The 22,940-nt window shown below is 39.0% G+C and overlaps 1 protein-coding gene across 2 annotated transcripts in view; it reads right to left on the bottom strand.

The window, feature by feature from the left end:
• The window catches only part of dcp1b (decapping mRNA 1B), a 73,325-nt gene that overhangs the window by 45,607 nt on the left and 4,778 nt on the right, over window positions 1-22,940 (bottom strand). For both annotated transcript variants that reach the window (XR_007957514.1, XM_052030290.1), the window contains exons 2-3: window positions 17,591-17,631; window positions 12,341-12,468 (exon numbers count right to left, since the gene is read on the bottom strand). Coding sequence is in view for 1 of the 2 variants with exons in the window: in XM_052030290.1 (XP_051886250.1) it covers window positions 12,341-12,468; window positions 17,591-17,631 (169 nt within the window). In the remaining variant the exon portion in view is untranslated. The remainder of the gene's footprint in view (window positions 1-12,340; window positions 12,469-17,590; window positions 17,632-22,940) is intronic.

Consider the following 22,940-nt stretch of genomic DNA (forward strand, 5'->3'; position numbering starts at 1 on the left):
AAAGAAGATATGCAAAGCAAGATTTTTTTTTAAAAACACAGTGCGGTAGGTACCTGGAACCCACTGCCTGCGGAGGTGGTAGAAGCAGATACAAGAGCAATGTTTAAAGTAGTATTTAGACAGACACAAGAATAGGCAGAGAACAAAGGGATACAGACCATGTGCAGGCAGATGGGATTAATTAGATTGACATCATATCAGTGCAGACATAGAACCATACAGCACAAAACAGGCCCTTCGGCCCACCGTGTCGTGCCGTCCATCAGACCACCCTCACACTACCTAACCCCTTCCTCCTGCATATCCCTCTATCTCACGTTCCTCCATATGCCTATCCAACAAGCTCTTGAACCTGTTCAATGTATCTGCCTCCACCACCACCCCAGGCAGTGCATTCCATGCACCAACCACTCTTTGGGTGAAAAACCTCCCTCTGACATCTCCCCTGAACCTCCCACCCATAACCTTAAAGCCATGCCCTCTCGTCTTGAGCATTGGTGCCCTGGGAAGGAGGCGCTGACTGTCTACTCTATCTATTCCTCTCAATATTTTATATACCTCTATCATGTCTCCTCTCATCCTCCTCCTTTCCAGTGAATAAAGCCCTAGCACCTTAAGCCTCTCCTCATATTCAATACCCTCCAATCCAGGCAGCATCCTGGTAAATCTCCTCTGCACCCTCTCCAATGCCTCCACATCCTTCCTATAATGAGGCGACCAGAACTGAACACAGTACTCTAAATGTGGCCTAACTAGAGTTTTGTAAAGCTGCATCATGGTGGACCGAAGTGTCTATTTCTGTGTTCTACCTTCTATGTAATAAACCGTGGTTCAAATATTTTCAAGAATGACCTTCACCTTTCTTTCACGTGCCAAATACTACCCAGTTGATGATAAAGGTGAGTTTACTGAAAGCTTAAGAGTTGCTTAGCACAATGAGAGAGAAAAAATGGAAATTCAAGAAAGTATAATATAAAATTATCAAAAAAAAGGTATTTTCCAAGCACTGCTGTGAAACATTTTCACCCATTATTTAGCAATGATGAACAATGTGTATTTTTGACAGATTCCAAAATTTAGTTCATATCAGTTCATTTTTAGAATCACTGTGTCATTTGGTCCGATGTGTCTAAACTAGTTCTTTGCAAGAGCAAAAAGATAATTCTAGTACTTATCCATTCCTCACAGCTTTATACCACCATGGGGATCAGATACATCAGATATGATCGTGTATTGTACATATATTTCTGCTTAAACCATTCCATTTAGAAAAGTATTTCTTCCACAACAACTCACTGCTTTAGAAATTTCTGCTAATCTCCCATTTGATGATGATTTTAAATTGTTGTTGACTACTCAATTTCCTGTTCACTGTACAAAAATCCTTTCTATTTTAAAAAGAAACTTAAAGCTCTTCTCAATTCCAGGGAAACAGTCCAGTATTTTAAGTGTCTGCTTGCAATTATAGTTTCTAATCTTTGGCTACAGCATGGCAAGTCTATGCTCTTAGTAATTCGAGTATTCTTTTAAAGCTGAAATGCATGTGGTGCAGAGCATTCTAAATGTACCTTAAACAATATTTTGTTCCAATTTATCACTGTGCATTTACTTCTGTACTGTATGTCAATATTTATAAAACAAATACAGCTAATCTTTCCATAAGTTTTATTTACCCACACTAGAACTACCAAGAAATCGTGTTTTTTTAATCCTGCTGAGATATCAGCATCTATCAAATGTACATTTCTAGTCCTTGCTGTTCCTCTCAAAACACCAGTTCTGACTAATTGTGTTTAACTATATTCTCAAAGTTGATTATATTTATTTTTTTTTTACAATACTCATCAGATATTTAGATTTTACCCATTATTAACATGCAAAAATTCTGATGCCCCCAATAAGTTACAAATGAAAGTATGGCTTGAAAGCCTTTTTCCACACAACTATTACTAAAACATAATTTAAAGTGCCCCATTATTAATTTGTAATGCGGTTTTCTGTCTTTTACAACAATCTGAAATTCACGTTATCATTTTGCAGTTATATTGTCAGCCTGTAAACTCTGTTGTATATTATGCTGATACATAATCATGCCATACTTTTGGTTCATTTGCAGTACTACATTTAGTCTCCTAATTTAAGAAAGGACATACTTGCCTTGAAGTTAGCACAGAGGGGATTCACCAGATTTGTTCTTTCGATGAGGAGTTATTCTTATGAGGAAAGATCAAGTAAATTGGGCCTTTATCCTCTGGAGCAATGAGGTGATCACATTGAAACATAAAAATTTGGGAGGTTTATATCATGAGGCTGTTTCCCCAAGTGGGAGAATCTCAAGTAGGGGGCATAGTCTCATGATAAGGATTGAAGTGAGGAAGAACTTCTTTCCTCAGTATATTGTGAAATTGAGATTCTCCACCTCAGTTGAGTCATTAAATTTATTCCAGCTAAAAATGGAGAAATAGCAGGGTTTTGGGGATCAGGCAGGGAAGTGAAAATTTAGCAAAAATCAGATCAACTGTGACCTTATACATGGCAGTGAAGGCTTAAGGGGCTGTACAGCCCAATTCTGCTCCTATTTCTTTAAGTTTGCTGCAAAAGTGAATGAAGTAGAGATACAAGATGTGGTGGAAATTGTTAAGGAAGTGTTTTTAAAAATCCTGGCATGTGGTTATGCATCATCCAGTTTGAATGGGATGCATCCTAGGTTAAAGAAAGCAAAGAAAGCTTTGCTTTAAAAGGGAGGTGGGGACAACTGCTGCAATTAGAGGCTAGTCAGTTTAAGGTCAATTGGAAAACAATAAAAAAACAATATGCACGAATAAAGCAAATACTCACTTTGAAAAATAATTATAAACAAAGGTCAACATAGACCTTAAAGGCAAATTTTGTATGACGAATCAGATATTGTATTTTTGATGAGGTAGTGGAGAGGGTTGAGGGGGATAATGCAATAGGTACCATTATAGTGGATTTGCCAATGTTTGATAAAGTCCCATAAAATAAAAGGCTGATTGAAACCTCACTGAATAAAAGGATTAGGAGAAACATGGATAAGTGTTTAACTTGGGGACAAATTATAGAGGCTTGTGGTAAAATGTTGTTTTTCAGATGGGGGAGGTGTCACGAACCAGCAACAAAAGAAACACACAGAGCCTGATTCAGTGTTAAAAACTATTTTATTAATCACTACTTATGATAATACGAAAAATAGAAGTAAAAATGTTAGTATGTTAGAATTCAAAAATGTTAAACCTTGAACATTAACCCCAAAAACTAAACTCTTCGTGTGTGTGCGTGTGGCAAAGTCCCAAACTCCAAGTTTAGGAATGGTTCTTAAAGTTCAGTTCCGCAAGCCATAAGGTGAAACATGAGCAAGGGCTTCTTCAACAACCACCGTTGTCTGAAGATAAGACGTAGACATAGAGAAACATAGAGAGAGTAAATACGAAATCCAAATGTTCCACGATGGAACCCCAGCGACACTTCAGTGTTTACTCGGTAGTGACTTCCTCACCCCGAAAAGCATCCGAATTGTGGTCGTCCACACACACAAATACCTGTTTCCTTCTACAGGTCAGCAACAAAGTGAACTCCACCGGATTACTTCCAACTTCCATACATGGATTTCAGTGGCAGACACAGTTATAGTTTCTCATCCATCGATAGAGAAAACTAGCAGGCTGGTGTCTCTCTCCCTTCTCTCCTTCTTCTTCTTCTAACTTCTACAACGTCATTACGTCCTTTATCTTCTATTGACGTAAGCACACCCCACACACACATACACACACACTCTCTATCTTAAAGGGACATTCACTGAGTCCGTAACAGAGGGAACCATCAGTCACAGAATCCTTTAAGTATGGGGACTGGTTTGTCCTGGAAGCTGGCAAACTGATGCATTATCAAAGCAGTATTTATCCAGGTAGGAGGACAGTATTCCATTTCCCACCTTGTACTTTGAAGATGGAGGAAAAGCTTAGGTGAGTCAGGGGGTGAGTCATGTTTGCTGTTGTGGCAGACAGAGCAAAGGTACTCAACGAAGCAGTCACCCAATCTGTACTGGATCTCACCAATGCAGAGGGGACAGCACCGGATGCAATAAATGACACCTGGAGAGTCACAGGTGAAGTGGTGCCTCACCTGGAAGGATATCTAGTGTGCTAAATGGTGGTGAGGGAGGAGGTGTAGGGGCAGGTATAACACTTTGCATGGTTGCAGGGATAAGTGTCAGGAGGGTGACTGGTGGGGAGGACGAGTGGACAAGGGAGGGAGGGGTGAAGGCAGACATATGGCAAATAGAGAAGCAGGTGAGAGCTGCATTGACAGTGGTGAAAGGGAAACCCCATTTACTGAAAAAAGAGAACATCTCAGATGTCCTGGAATGGAAAGCCTCATCATGATAAAAGATGCAGCAGAGACAGAGGAACTGAGAGAAGGGAATAGCATCTTTAAGTGACAGGGTGGGAAGATGTGCAATCAAGGTAACTATAGAGTCAGTGGGTTTGTAAAAGACGTCAGTGGATAATCTGTCTCGGAGATGGATATATTGTAGCATCAGGTTTTCCTGATCTAATTGCAACCAGATGTTCCCAGGTAATAGGTTCAATTACAAAGCAATTGCTGCTAACCTGCCACCTACGTATGGCAACAGTCCTTTCCTCCTCTTTCTACTTTCCTGTGCATTTGTACATTTCCTTGTTGGGCAAAACCAAACCTTTTTCTGTGCTTATTTACAAAACATTATCCAAAATTATCCTCTCTTATTCCGTGCAACACACAAAGTGCTGGAGGAACTCAACAGGTCAGGCAGCATCTACGGAGGGAAACACCCAGTCCAGATGAAAGGTATTGAGCCAAAATGTCAACTGTCCATTTCCCTCCATGGATGCTACTTAACCTGCTGAGTTCCTCCAGCACTTTGTGCATTGCTCCAGATTCCACCATCTGCAGTCTCATGTCTCCATCTTCCCTTATTCCATTGTCTTTTAACTGCTCCAGTGTACAAATCATGATAGTGGAACAAGGTGGCAATGGTAATAATAGTATTAGTTTTTGCTGCTCCAACTCCTCTGCAATAATCAGGCTACAATATACAGTAGATATGCTGTAACTATATAATGATAGTAGGTGACTGTCTCCAGTGCCTGCATGATCTGGGAACTATACAGCCTTTTATGTTAACATTCACCATTTGACATTTACTCTCCTCCTGAAGATTGCCAAGATTAAGAACAATGGAGGCACTGCAACTCCTAATACCACAGGTCTTCATTTCTCCGATTAATATCAGTATATTTGTAACTGAAGAATGAGTACGGATTTGGCATTCCCATCCTTTATGAGCTTGGGGTGCACAGACTTTGGCATTTGGTGCTTTTCAAGCAGTAGAAGCTAAACTCTTATTAGTAGTTATCCCCAGGTACTGAGAAATACCATATTTGCATGGTGGACATGATAGAGTTTATTACAGACTTGGATTCAGGATCAAATGCATACATTACTTTTCTTCTTTGAGCCTTTGTTGTCATGTTTCTGGATAAGGCTCAGGGTTGTTGGGTAGGAGTGACCTGTTGGTTCCAGCTAGTAGGAAATCAGAGTCATTGAGTTATATAGCATGGAAACAGAACCAAGGTCCCTGCAATTTCTTCCCTAGCTTCCCACAATATCATAGAAGACACTTGATCAAGCCCCAGGAAATTTATCCACTCTAATATGCATTAAGACTGCCAGTATTTCCTCTGTTGTAATGGTATGTTCCAATACATCACCATTCATTTCCCTTAATTCCTTGGCTTCGATGACCGTCTGCACTGTAAATACAGACAAGACATATTCATTTAAGACCTTGCCCATCTCCTGCAGCTCCACATATAGGTGACCACATTGATCCTTAAGGGAACCTATTCTTTCCCCAGTTACCCTTTTGCTCTTAATATACTTGTAGAATCTCTTAGGATTCTCCTTTACTGTATCTGCTGAAGCTACCTCATACCTTCTTTTTGCCCTTCTGAATTCTTTCTTGTGTACTCCTACATCTCTTGTACTCAAGGGATTCACTTGATACCAGCTGCCTATATCTGACATTCATCTTTTTCCTGACCTGTGCCTCAATATCCCTCATCAACTAGAGCTCCCTAATCCTGCCAGCCTTTTCCTTCACTCTCAGGAATATTTTACTTTTAAAAGCCTCCCACTTACCAAATCATGGTCCTCCAGTGTAAAAATCAGAACTTGAAGCACAGAAAGTTATCCTATACCCAATGCCTTGATTGTAGAAATCAAGTTTAATACTATCAAATGCTACAGGGTGTGAATGTCCATGTAATTTCTTTCTTCTCTGCACTACAAGTAGATGAACTTGTTCAGCCTTTCATAGCTTGCAACTACTTACAGAAAACCACCAGGAATTACTGAGGAAGAGTTATTGGAAGAAATTTGAAATTTCAGCCTCAACCCTAACCTCTAAACTGGAGGCACTCTTTTTATGGAATAGAATGGAGTAGAGATAAGACAGGCTGGAGTGGACAATTCACTGTTTCAGTGGGTGATCTAGAAGCACTGAAGTTCAAGAAGCTCTCAGATCAGCTGCTCCAGCATTAAACAATTTTGCTGCTTTCATGGCAGACGAGTTGAAAAGTCTTCTTCAAATGCATGCATGGAGTTCTCAATGAGCTTTTATGGAAGTAGCAGGAAGGTATAAGGGGCATTATATATATTTAAGTCCCACTCACTGGGGCGTAAATATGTTTTCTTGTAGTATTTGTCGATGGCTTTCTCTATTTTCTCATTTTTGTGTGCGTTCTCCGAAACAAGAATCTGGACCTCTTAATTCATTAGCTACTTGGACTTTTATATTACTTAATTTCCACTGCCATAACGCTGGCCCAAATACAAGAGATCTAATGTAACAAAACCCACTTTCCTGATACTAAACAGTTCTAAATGTACAGCCCGTTCCGCCTTTATGCAATACAAATTAGGCTCAAGTCAAATCATGCAATCAACCTGCCTCCAAGTGTTGCCAATAGAAATCCAATTTGGCCAAGCAGAGGCAAGAGGTACTCAGCAAATAAATTACTAAAAAGTTAAAATTTGCTAAACTCTACAGTATTTTCTTTTCCAGTTCAGATCTACATTTTTATTAACTGATTTTTCTAAGCCTCCAACTGCAAACTCAAGCAGTGTACACTTATTATTTTTCAAGATATTTGCTTCATCGTTAGCCAATGGTGAAGTTCCCGAAGACTGGAAGGTGGCCAATGTCGTTCTGTTGTTTAAGAAGGGTAGCAAGGACAAGCCAGGGAACTACAGGCCAGTCAGCTTGACATCAGTGGTGGGGAAGTTACTGGAGGGAATTCTGAGGGAGTGATCTACCAGCATTTGGATAAACAGAGTCTGATTAGGAGGAGTCAGCATGGCTTTGTGCATGGAAAGTCATGTTTGACAAATCTCTTAGCATTTTTTGAAGAGATAACCAAAAGGGTAGGGCAGTGGATATCATCTATTTGGACTTTAGCAAGGCTTTTGACAAGGTCCTGCAAAGCAGGTTGGTCTGGAAGGTTAGGTCCCATGGAATCCAGAGAGAGCTAGTTAGATGGATTCAAAATTGGCTTGGGATAGAAAGCAGAGGATTGTGGTTGAAGGTTGTTTCTCGGAATGGAGGCCAGTGACTAGTGGTGTGCCGCAGAGGTTGGTGTTGGGACCCTTGTTATTCTTTATTTATATAAATGATTTGGATATGAATGCACATGGCTTAATCAGTAAATCTGCGGATGACACAAAATTAAGAGGTGGTGCTGACAGTGAAGGTGGTGATCATAGACTACAGGGGGATCTTAAATCAGTTAGGGAAGTGGGTCAAGGAGTGGCAAATGAGTTTCAATATACACAAGTGTGAGGTGAGGTGATGTTCTCTTCTCTACACAACCCCCCCCCCCCCCCCCAAAATCAGGCAGAAGATACAAAAGCCTGAACCACCAGGCTCAAGGACACTTCCATCCTATTATTACAAGACCATTGAATGGTTCCCCTGGTACGATAAGATAGGCTCGACCTCACAATCTCCCTCGTTATGACTCTGCACCTTCTTGTCTGCCTGCACCGCACTCTCTCTGTAACTTCAACACTTTATTCTGCATTATTATTGTTTTTCCCTTGTACTATTCCAATGCACTGCTGTAAGAAATGATCTGTATGGATGGCATGCAAAATAAAAGTTTTTCCACTGTACTTCAGTACATATAACAATAATAAACCAATTTACCAATTTGGAAAGTCAAACCAGCATAGGACTTGTACTATGAATGATATAGGGCACTAAGGAGTGTAATGGAACAGAGGGACCTAGGAGTACGTGTATAGGTCATTGAAAGCAGTATCACAGGTAGACAGAGTTGTGAAAAAGGTGCTTAGCACGCTGGCCTCCAGCAGTCAGGGCATTAAGTATAGGAGTTGGGACATTATGTTGCAGTTGTACAAGTTATTGGTGAGGCTGCACTTGGAGTACTGTGTACAGTTTTGGTCACCCTGTTATAGGGAAGACATGGTTAAACTGGAAAGAGTGCAGAAAAGATTGACGAGGATGTTGCCAGAATTAGAGAACCTGAGTTATCGGGAGAGGTTGGCCAAGCTAGGTTTCCTTGGAACACTGAGGGGTGACCTTATAAAGGTATTTAAGATTATGAGAGGCATTGATAAGGTGGATGGTAATAATCATTTCCCCAGGGAAGGGGAGACCAAGACTAGGGAGCATAGATTGAAGGTGGGATGGGAAAGATTTAAAAGGGACCTGAGGGGCAACTTTTTCCACACAGAGGGTGGTGAGTATATGGAATGAGCTGCCAGAAGAAGTGGTGGAGGTGGGTAAAATAGTATCATTTAAGAGTCCACATGGATAGATGGGCTAAAAGGGATATTGGCCGAAAGCAGGAAATTGGGACTAGCTGGGTGGATAACATGGTTGGCGTGGACTGGTTGGGCCAAATGGCCTGCATTCATGCTGTATTGCTCTATGACTCTAAGACAAGGCATAATTAGCACATTTACTTCTCCTAATTGCCCTGGAGATGATTCTAGGGAAACAATCTTCTTCATCCTGTTTATGTCCTTCTAGTGCTAGGTAGCGAGATCCAGGATTTAGACCAAGCTCTAATGAAAGGACAACAATACATTCCCAAGTCAGGATAGCAGGCTCTGGAGAACTCCTTCAGTGACGTCCTGTGCCCTGGATGATTGACTTCCAACAACCACAACCATCTTTCTTTGTACGAAGTGTGACCCTAACCTTTTGTACTTCTTCCCCTTGAAGTCCATCACTCAATCAAATGCCTACTTGATGCCCAAGACAGTCAGTTTCACCTCACCTCTGGAATTCAATTCTTAGGTCCCTGTGCTGAGGCCTGGAGACCAGAGGTTCCATATTAGGTGTTAATGAGTTAAGTGTCAGTTGATAGCAATGTTAACAACACCTCCCATAAATTTGTTTATGACAAAGAGTCAACCCGTGGTGGCATAATTCACCAGATTAGAGTTGTTCTGCTTTTTATGGAAATGACATACCCGAGCAATGTTCTACATTGATGCCTGTATGCTGGTGTTGAAATTGTATAGGAACAGCGTGGCTTGCACCATAGCTAGCTCTGGAGAGCAAGTCTTCAGTAGAACAGCAGGGACATCGTTCCATAAGATCTTCCGGGTCCAAGCCGTTTCTTGATATCATGTGGAGTGAATCAAGTTGGTTGAAGCTTCTGTGATAATGTGGATCTTAGGAGGAAGCTGAGATAAATCTATTCATTCACAGCACTTCTATCTGAAAATGATTGCCAATACTTTTGTCTCACGTTTATCATTCAGGCCAGGTCCAGATCATTTTCAAAGGATGTGTTCTTGGAGCCTGCTCCTCCTGTTAGCCATTTCGTTGACATCCATCATTCCCAGTAGATGTGACAGGACTGCCGAGCTTTGTTCTGATCCACCGATTGTGGGATTGTTGCGTCTCCTGCATGCTTTCAGCAACCATGTAATCCCATGTTGTTGCTTCATAAGGTTAACACCTCATTTTTAGGTACACTTGGCTCTGCTGCCAGAATGACTTTCTACATATCACATTGAATCTGGTTTGATTCTCAAGATAATGGGAAAGGACATGCAGATCTAGAATGTTAATGACTTTGGAGCAGTACCTTTTAGCTGCTTCCAATTTTCGCAGCAGCTCATGAATGCTCATTTTGAGCTGCCCAATCTGCTGAGTTTGTCCCAATCAGCGTAATGGTAATCCCACTGACACAACAGAGCATGCCTTGGGTGTGGCCACTCCTACCAGTGCTCTCATTAGGAAGGTCACTATCAGGAGGAGATTTCTTTGCTCATGCCTTGTGACTTCACGGAATTTCAAGTCAATTTTGCAGATTGCCATGTCTATTCCCTTACTAGTATACTACGGTATTACCATGCCTAGCAAGACTGACCTAGAGGTAGGACTCGACATACCCAGAAATCATGGAGGGATCTGATCTCACTAACTGCAGCTTGTAAGGTATGATTCCGCAAGTATGACCATCAGGCCAATGCTTGAAGCTGTCTTCAGTTTAGACATTTGTCCCCAGATGTTCCCAAGGGGGACTTTGCATGATTGACCAGGCTAGGAACAATTTTGCCATGCCAGGGGTCAGGGTGCAAGGCAATGCCAGATGGGCATTTTTTTTTGTTAGTTCTTATTTTGCTGTAACATTGAGATTATGATACAGAATGGCTTGCTAGGGCATTTTAGAGGATAGTTAAGAGTTGTACTGCTGCAGGTCCATATCATACATAGGCCATACCAATGCAAGAACAGCAGATTTTCTCCCCCAAGGAGATTAGTTTATACAATTCGTAGTTTTCTAGTCACCATGCTTGACCAGACTTTTTTTTTTAAATAGTTTTAAATTCCAAAATAATTTTAACTGAACACAAACTCCACAAATGCAGTGGTGGGACCTGAAGTTTCATCTCTGGACTGTCTTCTTTCCTGGGTTACTAGTACCCTGAACTCATACACCAGTGCACCTGTGTTAGGTGCACGTTAGTGCAGTAGAATATAAATGTTAGACATTAAATAATGGCAGCTTGCAATTGAAAAATCAGTAGGAACAGGACTGCTACAGGTTTGATTTACATTATTGAATGATGCATTCTGCAGAGTCTACTTTTTATTGATTCACCATAAACAATTTGCAAAAGCATGCGAGTGGGACCTTTCATGAAGGGTGAAGAACAAAAGACAAATTTAGACACAAATCTACTGAACCTAATAGTGTTATACAGCATGGAAACAGGCCCTTCTGCCTAACTCATCTATGCTGACCAAGGTGCCTTCCTGAACTGGTCCTAGTTGCTTGCATTGGTTCATATCCCTCTAAACTGTCCCCATCTATAAACCTGTCTAAATGTCTTTAAACATTGTAATTGTATCTACCTCCACCACTTCCTCTGGCAGCTTGTTCCATGTACCACAAACCCTTGTGTGAAAAATTTGCCCCTCAAGTCCTCTTTAAATCTTTCCCCTCTCACCTTAAACCAATTGTCTCTAGTTTTAAGCACCCCAAGCCTGGAGAAAAGATTGTGACGATCCACCTTATCTATGCTCACAATTTACTAAACCTCTATAGGGTCACTCTCAGCCTCCTTCGCTCCAGGGAAAATAATCCCAGCCTATCCCAATCTCCTTACAACCAAGCCCTCCAGTCCCAGGAACATCCATGTGAATCTTTTCTGCACCTTCTCTGGCTTAATTACATCTTGCATATGGTGTGGTGACCAGAACGACATGAAATATTTCAGGTGCACTCTCATCAGCATCTTGTACAGTTGTAATATAACATCCCAATAGAAAAAGCATACCATTGTGCCCTGAAAGTGTTTTTTTCCTCTACCTCTTTTCCTTCTTTACTCACCTAATACAAAAGAAAATTACTTTTATTTGGGTTCTTTATTATCAAGTGATGAGTTTTATTTTCTTCAGGATCAGTGAAGCTTTAGTCTTATTGATAGGATTTCATTATTTCATGGACCATTCAATTATCATAAACATCATCACTAAAAACTGTCATCCACATTATGAAATTGGATTTATCACAGATCAATGAACCAAACTTGAAGTATTCTTACTGGTTATCCAACAATAAATGGATCACTTAAGTCATTGCTTGAATTCAAGGCCAGTGGGGAAAGAGAAAAGTTAATTTTGTTCAACTGAAGTCAATTTCATCACTAAAGAGTACTAAGTAAAGCCCATGTCAGAAGTTTAGAAATAGCTGATACCTGCGAAATTTTATCAGATACAATTTTCCAATCTTACATTGTGCATTTCTGTAGAGTAGAAAAGGGTCTTGCAACTGGAAGTCCAAGTCCTTGGTGATTGGTTCGGTCCTGTTTTCCACATTCAATCTGTTCATGATGGTGAAGCCATGCCTGGGAGAAGCAGATCTAGTATCCAAAAAGAAGAAAATGGCACATTAGAATTCAGGGCCTGAATTGTGCTGTAGTTTTTCTATGTTCTATGTTCTTCTCACCACACCCTGTGCCCCCACCACACACACAATGCAGAAGTCTATTCTGCAACATTGCTGTGGCAACTTACAATTAATTGATGAGCAAAAGGGTCACTTTATTCCTCCAAGAATTCATCCTTGAAGCAGACTTAAAAACACTTCATTGCATATTGGTGTCCTTAAAGAAGAAACTGAAGCAGAGGTTGCATTCAGCCCCCAGTAAATTTACAGATGATATTATGGTACACTGCCACCTTCCTGCACTAAACCCCTATCCTTTAATGTCTACAAATTTATTAATTTCTGTCATGAATATATGCAGTAATTGAGCCTTCACTGCCCACTTGGATAATAAATTTCAAAAATTCACCACCTCCTGGGTAAAGAATTTTTTTTAATATATTCATTTAATGGATGTGGGCTTCGCTGGCTGAGCCAGCATTTAATTGCCTATCCCTAATTGCCCTTGAGGAGGTGATCGTGATCTACCTTCTTGAACTGCTGCAGTCATTGAGGAGTGGGTATATCCACAATGCAGTTCCAGGATCCAGGAGTTCCAGGATTTTTACCCAGTGACGGTGAAGGAATAGCGATATATTTCCAAGTCAGGATGGTGCGTGTCTTCTCATCTCTGTCCCGAATAGCAGACCTTTTTTTGTAATCTGACTTGTGGTTCCAGGTATTCTAGCCAGTGGAAACATCAATTCTACATTCACCATGTCAAACCCCATGTAAACTTCAATGAGATTATCTCGCATTCTTCTAAACTCATATCAAAAACCCATTATCCCAAAATCTTCACTGCACTCTTATTGGAAACATATCCCTTTTTAGATAAGGAGGCTAGAGCTGAACCTGTAAATTAACTTTCAGTGATTTTTGTACAAGCTGCACAAGGTTATCCAAACCTCAACACCTTTCAACCTCTTACCATTTAAAAAAATTACTCCATCTTTCTATTTTCTCTATTGGAGAGAATAGATTTTACCAAGCCCTTGCTCATTCATTTATCCTGCCTATATCCCCCTGAAGTCTTTCTGCCTCTCCTCTTCACATCCTATATTGCCACCCAGCTTTGTTTCATCAACAAAATTTGGATAGATTTATAAAAACAGAAGGTATCTATCTGATAAAATTTCACACATATATCAGCCATGGTGTTATAACTGCAACTTTACCATCAAAGGATTTAGAAGTACTGGGAAGGAAACTCAGAACTGGTCAGTTTGAACACATGGAAAAGACCAAATGATTAAGCAGGCATCACATTAATGATTGCTGAAGCATCAGGAGAAATCAAATGCAATTCTGACCAAAGCATGCCCCAATTTTGCCTCCAAAAGCATAACCTCCTGGGAAGATTCATATTGGAATGGTACCTTTTCCCTTTGAGACCTTACGTAAGTTACAGGAAAATTGCTGGTGGTCCTGGGAACTCGAATGTAAATCCTGAGGTCCAGGATTGCCCTGCAAGTGTTCTTTGGAACTTCAGATTGGACATACTGTTACAATTCTGTTATCAGATAGCAAGAAAGAAATAATTTAGAAATTTTATAGCACAATGAAGATATTGAGACTCGGTCATGGGGCCAGACATCACTGGTGAAAAGGATCAGCTGGAAGGTCAGTAATCCACAATACCATAGCTGACTCCAGAGATGGTAATAACAGAAACAAATACTATATCCTATTACATCCATGCCTCTTCTTCCACCCAACGATGTTCAGCTTTATATCCCTTATTGCAATTTCAGTTGTCAATCTGCTTCCCCGCACCCCCCCAAGTTCTTGCCTTACTCGCATTATGGATTGTCATTCTGCTTCTGCATAGGTAGCATTAAAAAAAATCATCATTTCTTGAGCTCAGTCTTGGTGAGATGGCTTAAGGAAATCACAACAGGTAACCCTCCAGAAGTTTCCAGCAAGGTGAATTTGGATTAATTCATTTTAGAATTTGGAAGCTGTCCTATTTCTATACTGCGGTTAAAGATTGCTGAGCCATTACTCCTGGTCTAAGAATGAAGAAGCAATTATGCAAACATCTCAATAACCAGATGAATGACAAAATTCCTCAGCTTTTAATTTTGTCAGAACAATGAATAGTCTTTAAATGTGATTAAGTTGCACTCAAATAAAACAGTACCTTTTCTTCAACTGCAGGACAATAAAATTTAAACAAAAGTAACGACATTTTACAACAGGTTTGGAAGAAAAATTAGTGATCAAGAATTCCAACTATGTTCTCCCCCATCATCCACGTGTCCCCCCCCACCCCAAAATTGGCTTTTCTAGGCATTATAAAAATTATGGAAAATTTACACAGCAGGTAGTCATTCAACCTTTAATATTTGTGCTGGTCAAAAGGGAGCTACACAGCCTAATCCCACCTTCCAGTATTTGACCTATAGCCCTGCAGATCTCAATTTTCCCAAATACATAGTCACATACTTTTAAACGTGATGAGATTTTTTGCCTTTACCATACATTTAGGCAGTTACAGTCCCTACCACTCTCTGGATGTTTTTTTTCTCTTTATCTCCCGAATAATCCTTATACCATTTACTGTAAATTTATGCCCCCTATTCTGCCTAAAATTTACAGAAACAATGGAGAGCTGCATTGTTATTTTGATTATGCACAGGTCTCTTCAAATAATGACAACCTTGTTACTCACAAGTGCTATATTTAATTGCAACACTAAATATCTTAATGCCAAAACATGCTTTTATGGCATGTGCTAAATACTTCCTAAAATGTTTGTTGTGAAAAATGATTCCCAACTACCCTCAGCCACTACACTGGTATTTAATTCACACTGGATATTGAGTAGATAATTCTAATATATCACAGTCCATTAAGAACCAGTTTCAGCATTGCAATTTCAACATATTAGCAGAATAAACAAATGTGGATTGACAAACAGATGCAGCAAGTGTACTTGAGCACATTTTCCCTGGCATTATTAATGTTAAGCATGAACTTTAGTCTACTGTTGGAGTCAAGGAAGCACCAACATCCTGAATGCTAAACATCAAATTATCAATGCCTTGGGAGAAAATACTGCTGCTGGCAAGATGACGATTGAGGAAAAAGCCAAAGCAACTGAGCGGTCAAGGACAAAAACTCAAATTTACATTGTCAATGTCCTCCAATGCTTTGCGACAAAATCAGAATTGTAAATTTTGTGGCCAAGTATGTAATACGTGGAAAGCAAACCATAACAAAGTACAAGGCCAAAAAAAAAACAAATTCATGTTTTACATCAAAGCAAAGCAAAATAAATTTTGATAGTTGTTTTATACAAGTTTTTCTTAAAACATTTATTGCTACTTTGTTAAATTAACTACTGAATAAATTCAAAGTTTTACTAAAACTTAAGAGTAGACCTCAAGAGTAGCTTGTTGAATCATGATAAAAAAAGAACTGGGTAATTTATCGTACTGTTGTAGAGTATGCTGGTCTGTGACACAGAATAATATCTTGGCTCTACATCCCACTGGATTATACCTGATCTGAGCAACTGAAATAAGAATAAATTTTCAACATTGCTCAGCTTGATGGGCAAAAACAATTCTCAACTTTTATTGTATACCAATATGGCTCAGATATTGCTCTGGTCCTATAAATAAGAGATACTGATTTATAACTTCTTTTAACTCTAATACAATAAATTGGTTATACAAATCAGCATTTACTATATTTGTTACAATAGTTTAGGATGCAATTAAGTCAACAATGTGTGAATGACAAGTAAATCAAGTCCAAATGTGTTAGAACTACCATGTTCATTACCAACATTTATTAAAAAAAAGATCTGCACTTAATAAATGCATGTTAATGGAACATTAAGTACCAGAGTTAGCAAAAAATTGGACTGCAAACACAAAATTTCACTCCTTAAAACAAAATACATTGTGCATCTATTTGGTTTGTTATGAGTTGGGCAAAGGCTATTCCAGTTAAGTATATGAACATTGATAATCTTTCCCCAAATGTCTCACAAAACATTGCCTGTTCTAATAGAAAACATACGTTTAACATTCACATATAGTCTCCGTTATATACTTTCTGGGGTTTTAAAGGCAACATATAGCCTTTATCCAGAAAGTCATGAGGATATGGAAGTTATGACCACAGACAATAGTTTAGATGAATAGTAGAGACATTTAAGACACAGATGAACAGCCATGTGAAGGACAGCTCAACCAGAGCATAAATTCTTGAATGGACTGACTGGGCCAAATAATGTGTTATGGTGCTCTATTTATTTAATTGTATGGATTCTTATAACGATTCATCTTAAGGTATATATTAATCTCAAGACACATGGATACACATGCCTCCACATCTCTGCTAATGCTATTTCAAATCTAAGAATTAGGAGAATCCAAAATACTTGACATCTGCGAGAAATAGCCAAACCTACCTTAACAGCTTGAGAGCACAGCCATCAGTAAACTTTGGTATTTTACAGAACAAAGCCATAAGTAAAAATATGCCACAGTTTGCCATAGTATTGCAACATTAAACTGTTCAACTTCCCCCAATTCTTCGATTTCTTACCAACAGTTAGTTTGGTTAAATAGGCCTGTAATGTAGTTCATGATCATAATAACCCAAATATTAGAATTGAATTTGCACTCATTTTGTCACTGTCAATTTACGTTCAAGTTTATTGTCAACTCATTTGACTGTAGCAGAACAACCACAAATTGTTCTTAATTTCAAAGACTGCAGCATGAATCTAGGTTGAAAATAATAAAACTCCAATAATGCACTATTCAATTTTTTGTAAATTCCAATGGATTGGCATCTGGCTCACAAGGTGCCAGTTCTTGTTATCGTAATTTAAATGGTGCATAACATTTAATAGACGCTTGGACAGGTATGTGGATATGAAAGGATTAGCAGGATATGAACCAAACACGGGCAAATTTGGACAAGTGTCTCCGAGCACAAATAAAGAGGGAATCCAAGGCCAGGTAATTTACTGGATTTTTGAATTATAATGGTTACAGTATAAATAAAGCCCAATTATTTCTACTAATTGTCCATACCTTGCATAAACAAATAAGGTCCCTTCAACATCAGTCTTTTCCTGTGAAGAAAAAGAAAATTAATTGTATTTAATGCTCATGGTCATGCACTGTACATGAAATTAGCAGAAACTCAGTGCAAATGAAGTCACTAGTTGCAAAATTCAATTAAAACAAAGGCATTATTTTATGGAAATGTCTTAAGGCTTCTCTGTACCAGTGAACGAACCTCAGTAGGACCATCTGAAGGTCAAATGAAAATACTTAAATAAAAAAAACAAAATTCATATTCCACACTACAATTAAAACAAAGGCATTATTTTATGGAAATATCTTAAGGCTTCTCTGTACCAGTGAACGAACCTCAGTAGGACCATCTGAAGGACAAATGAAAATACTTAAATAAAAAAAACAAAATTCATATTCCACACTACACAAGTATCAACAGCAGAACAGTGCAAAAACAAGAAAGCAAGCATAATGCAAATAGATTTAAAATGCAAGAACAATGGGGGTCTGTAAGTAGGTTCTCTATCTGCCTAGCCAATGGCAAAGAAATAGTGTGATTCATTCAAGTAATATTGTAACCAAATAGGTAAAGCTTTAACTATTTTTTTTGGTTAACTTTTGTTATTACAGGCCATCCCCCGGTTACCAACACCTGACTTACAGACACCTGTGCATACAAACAAGCTCGTACTAAATTCAAAAGCCCGACATATGCACAAGTTCATTCCTATGAACAGCAGCACTAGCTTCCTTTCTCTCTCCATTTTTTGTAATTGTTCTTTCTTAACAATCTTGTGTTTTTTCTGCCATTCATTACAATACTGTGAAGTTGGGTTACCATATTGAGTTAATTTTGTGTATTTTCTGATATGGACAAAATAGACTTCAGGATGTCTGTAAAAACTGAACCCATTTGTTACTGGAGATAGCCTGTTATTTCAGTTTATAATAATGAAGCTCAAATTTAATAAAGGATATATTTATGAAAATTAAAAACTGCAGATTTTGGAAAAATGAAATAAAAACAAACTGCTGGAAACAGCAGATAAGGCAGAATCTGTGGAAAGAAACAGAGTTAACACTGCAGATCAAAGACCCTTTGTCAAAACTGGGGAAGAGAAAAAAATAAGTCATTTTTAAGTTTCAGAGAGGATAGGGAGGGATGGATAAGACAACGGGAATACCTGATGGGATAATATCATGTTTACAATGGAGTTAGGTTTAAGATGGAGTTATCCAGTTGATATTGGCAGTTAGGGAATGGGGACACACACAAAAAGATTGAAAAAGAATTAAAGTGACAAACAACAGGAAGCTCAGGGTCGTCCCTGTGGACTAAACACAGGTGCTTCGTAAAGTCATCACCCAATCTGCATTTGTCCATTGTAGAGGCGACCACACTGTGAGCACTGTATGCAGTACACTAGATTGGAAGAAGTGGAAGTACTGTTTGGGTCCCAGTATGGTCAGAAAGGAAATGGTGAAAGGACAGATGTTGTATCTCCTTTATTTATGCTTTGAGCATTACAATTTATGCATTATTTGATAGAATTGTTACATGAAGGCTAAACAAAATAGAAAGGCATAACAATTTGCCAGCTACTATAATCATTAAAATCCACCAAGGCATACCAATATGACACTACTCAGTTAAGTGGAAGCTGTCATGTTAATCAATAACAAGTTTCATAACAGGGATGTTCTTATGTTTAATAGTACAAAATGGTAAAGCAGCATTAAGTAAATCAAATAAAATCAAAACTCCAGAAACCTGTCAGCAAGTAAGGTAACTTCATCACAGAGGACATACAAATTGACTTTTTAAGGCTGACCTCTTATCAGCACAGCTACAAATCCATCTGGTACAGTTAATACAGACAAATTTCACTTTCAATAGGTTTAGATTTTTTAAAAACATTGATGGACACCAAGGTAGCACTTTCAGTGATGTAGATGAGTGAAGGTTTGATCTCTGAAAAGTAGTGAATTGCTCCCTTGTCAATAGATGGTTGGTATATCTACAGGCTAACAGATGAGAAAACAGGAGATGTTGTAATTCTAAGGAATCCTAGAAAAGAAAAATATCTTTCATGCACTGTCCTGTGCGTGGTAAAAACAAAACAGGTAGATTTTGCAGTCAGCACAGAGCCAACAATAATTACCTCTGAATGCACAAATGTAAGAAAAAATCCCATCCATGTCAACTCTTCTAGCTGGAAATTGTCAAAATCATAAGGGAGGATCCTCCACAGAGAGGCCATGTGCATCATAACATACCAAAAGTAGCATCATTTGGCAGGGTCAGGATGAATCCTGTCACCAAACTACCGAAAAGGAAATTGGCAGCCAGATGACTGATAATTCTAGCTAAATCTGAGAACATTACAGATTTAAATGATTTTAAAAGGTTTCAAGGCTTTATATGCCTCAAACAAAGTTAATACTTTTTGGAGACCCTTAACACTTTAAAAAAAATCTACAATAACAATTCCTGAAAGACTTTTAAAAATACTCTTGGAAAGATTTCAGAATGGTTTAAATTAATAATGGCCCTGAAAGTCTTTTTAAAATTAACCAACTCTAATGTATTGAAGCCATCCCTTTCCATTAAATTAACAGAACAACTGAAAAAAAAGTATTGAGATCATATTGCATGTGTTGGGCAATTAGCCCAAATTCCTGTTCCTTCTGCACTCAAGGTATTCAGAATCCCGTGTGCTGGCTTGAGGAGAAATGCTGTAGCAACTTCCATATTTCTACATTCAAACAAAAACACACAAAATCCCAACTCTGTTGTCAAATATCAACAACCTTGCTGTCATTACTCCACAAAATCCTGACCAAAATGATTTGCAAATGTTTGGGCCTTGGTTTAACTAACAATTATATGTTGTGTGCCCTAAAAAGATAACACATTAATTCTTACTTATTAAAATGTCATCTCAAAAGAAATATTATTCTTCCCCAATAAACTCAAACTTAAATAGAAGTGACAGGAAAAGTAAGGCATTCGACAAGTTCCTTCATGGTAGGCTCATCCAGAAGATTAAGATGCATGGATCCAAGGTGTCTTGGCCGTTTGAATTCAGAATTGGCTTGCCCATAGAAGACAGAGGGTAGCGGTTGATGGGTCTTATTCTGGCTGGAGGTCCATGACTACTGGTGTTCCACAGGGATCTGTACTGGGACATCTGCTGTTTGCGATATACAAATGACTTGGATGAAAACACGGATGGGGGCATTAGTAAGTTTGCAGATGACACAAAGATTGGTGGTGTTGTGGATAGTGTAGAAGATTGCCATAGGACACAATAGGATATAGATCAGTTGCAGATATGGGCAAAGACACGGCAGATGTAACTTTATTCAGGCAAGCATATTACATTTGATCTCCCAAAGTGAAAAGGGAAAGTACACAATTAATGGCAGGACCTTGAACAGCAGTGATGTGCAGAGGGATCCATAGCTCGCTGAAAGTGGCTGCGCAGGTTGATAGGGTGATAAAGGCGGCATATGGCATGCTTGCCTTTATTATTCGAGATAATGTTCAAGAGTCAGGAAATTACGTTGCAGCTTTATAAAACTGTGGTTAGGCTGCATCTGGAGTACTGTATTCAATCCTGGTTGCCCCCATTATAGGAAGGATACGAAGAAGGTGCAGAAAAGGTTTACCAGGATTCTGCCTGGATAAAAGGACAGGTGCTACAAGGAGAGGTTGGGCAAACTAGGATTGTTTTCTTTGAGAAGACCTGATAGAAGTTTATAAAATGATGAGAGACAAAGACAGACAGCTGGTACCTTTCTCCCCAGGGTTGAGAAGTGTAAAACTAGAGGGCACGTGTTTAAGCTGAAAGGGAGGAAAGTTGAAGGAGATGTGCAGGGTAAGTTTTCTTTGCGCAGGGAGTGGTGGCTGCCTGGGATGCACTGCCAGGAGTGGTGGTGGAGGTAGATATGACAAATGCATATGAATATGCAGAGAATGGAGGGATATGGACCATGTGCAGGCAGAAGGGATTAGTTTAATGAAGCATCATGAGATTAATTAGTTCAGCACAACATTGTGGGCCCAAAAGCCTGTTCCTGTGCTGTACTATTCTATGCAAAAAGTAAATACCATAACCCATAGAATCTACGCCTAACCAGTTTACTTGTAGTTCTATACATTCATGCCTGCAGACACTTTATGGATAACATCAAACCACACAAACTGGTTATACCTGCTACAAACCCCTAAATTACTTAACTCAAATTCCAACTAGGATTGCAAAAATAACTTTACATAGTCTACTATTGTCTGGAATTCTGACACCAAGCAGTTTAACATCCAAACTGGGAAAGCTTCACAATACTTTTGACCTCAGATTGATGAATGGAAGTTTGCTGCCTAGGGAGTACAAAATTGGGATTTAAATAGAGCCCTTCCTAAACATTTTTATCAGAGTCATACAACAGAGGAGCAGGCCCAATATGTCCTTGCCAACCATCAAATACCCATTTTTACTGATGCCATTTACCAGCACTTATTAAGTAGTCTTCGGTGCTTTGGCAATTCAAGTGCTTGTCCAGATTTTTTTTTAAACTTAGTAAATGTACCAGCCTCCCCCACCCACTCAAGCAGTGCATTCTAGATTGCAACCACTCTCTGGTGAAAAAAAACATTTTTCCTCAAATCCCTTCCAATCCTCTTACTCCTCAGGTTAAATCTATGCCTTCTTGTTTAGATGTTACCGTTATACATAAAAATTTACCATTATCGACTCTATCTATCCCCCTCATAATTTGTATACCTCTATCAGGAATCCTCTGAGCTTCCTCTGCTGCAAGTAAAACAAAAAAGCCTAGCTATTCTTTTCTCATAAGTGAAGCATACCATTCTAGGGAACAAACTGGTAAATCTCCTCTGCTCCATCTCCAGTGCAATCACACCTTTCCTATAGCATGGCAACCACAACTGCATACAATACTCTATCTGTGGTCTAAATAAAGTTTTGTGAAGTTGTACCAAGACCTCCATCGTCTTGTATTCTATGCCCCAGCGAATGAAGGGAAGCATCCTCTAAGCCTTCTTCAACATCTCATCCACCTGCATTGCCACCTTTAGGTATCTATGGGCTTGTACACCTAAGTCCCACTGTTGCTAAATATTCCCTAGAACATCACCATTCACGTTGAATGTCCTACCCTTTTTAAGACATTTCAAATTATATCAACTTGCATTTATCAAGATTAAATTCTATTTGCCATGCCTCCATCCAATTTACTAACTGATTAATATCATACAGTAACCAAACACAATCCTCCTCAGTATCAACACCAGCAATTTCTATGTCATCTGCAAACCTGTTAATCATACCTACTACAT

The sequence above is a fragment of the Pristis pectinata genome, chromosome 15 (assembly GCF_009764475.1).
Source record: "Pristis pectinata isolate sPriPec2 chromosome 15, sPriPec2.1.pri, whole genome shotgun sequence".
Classification (NCBI taxonomy): domain Eukaryota; kingdom Metazoa; phylum Chordata; class Chondrichthyes; order Rhinopristiformes; family Pristidae; genus Pristis; species Pristis pectinata.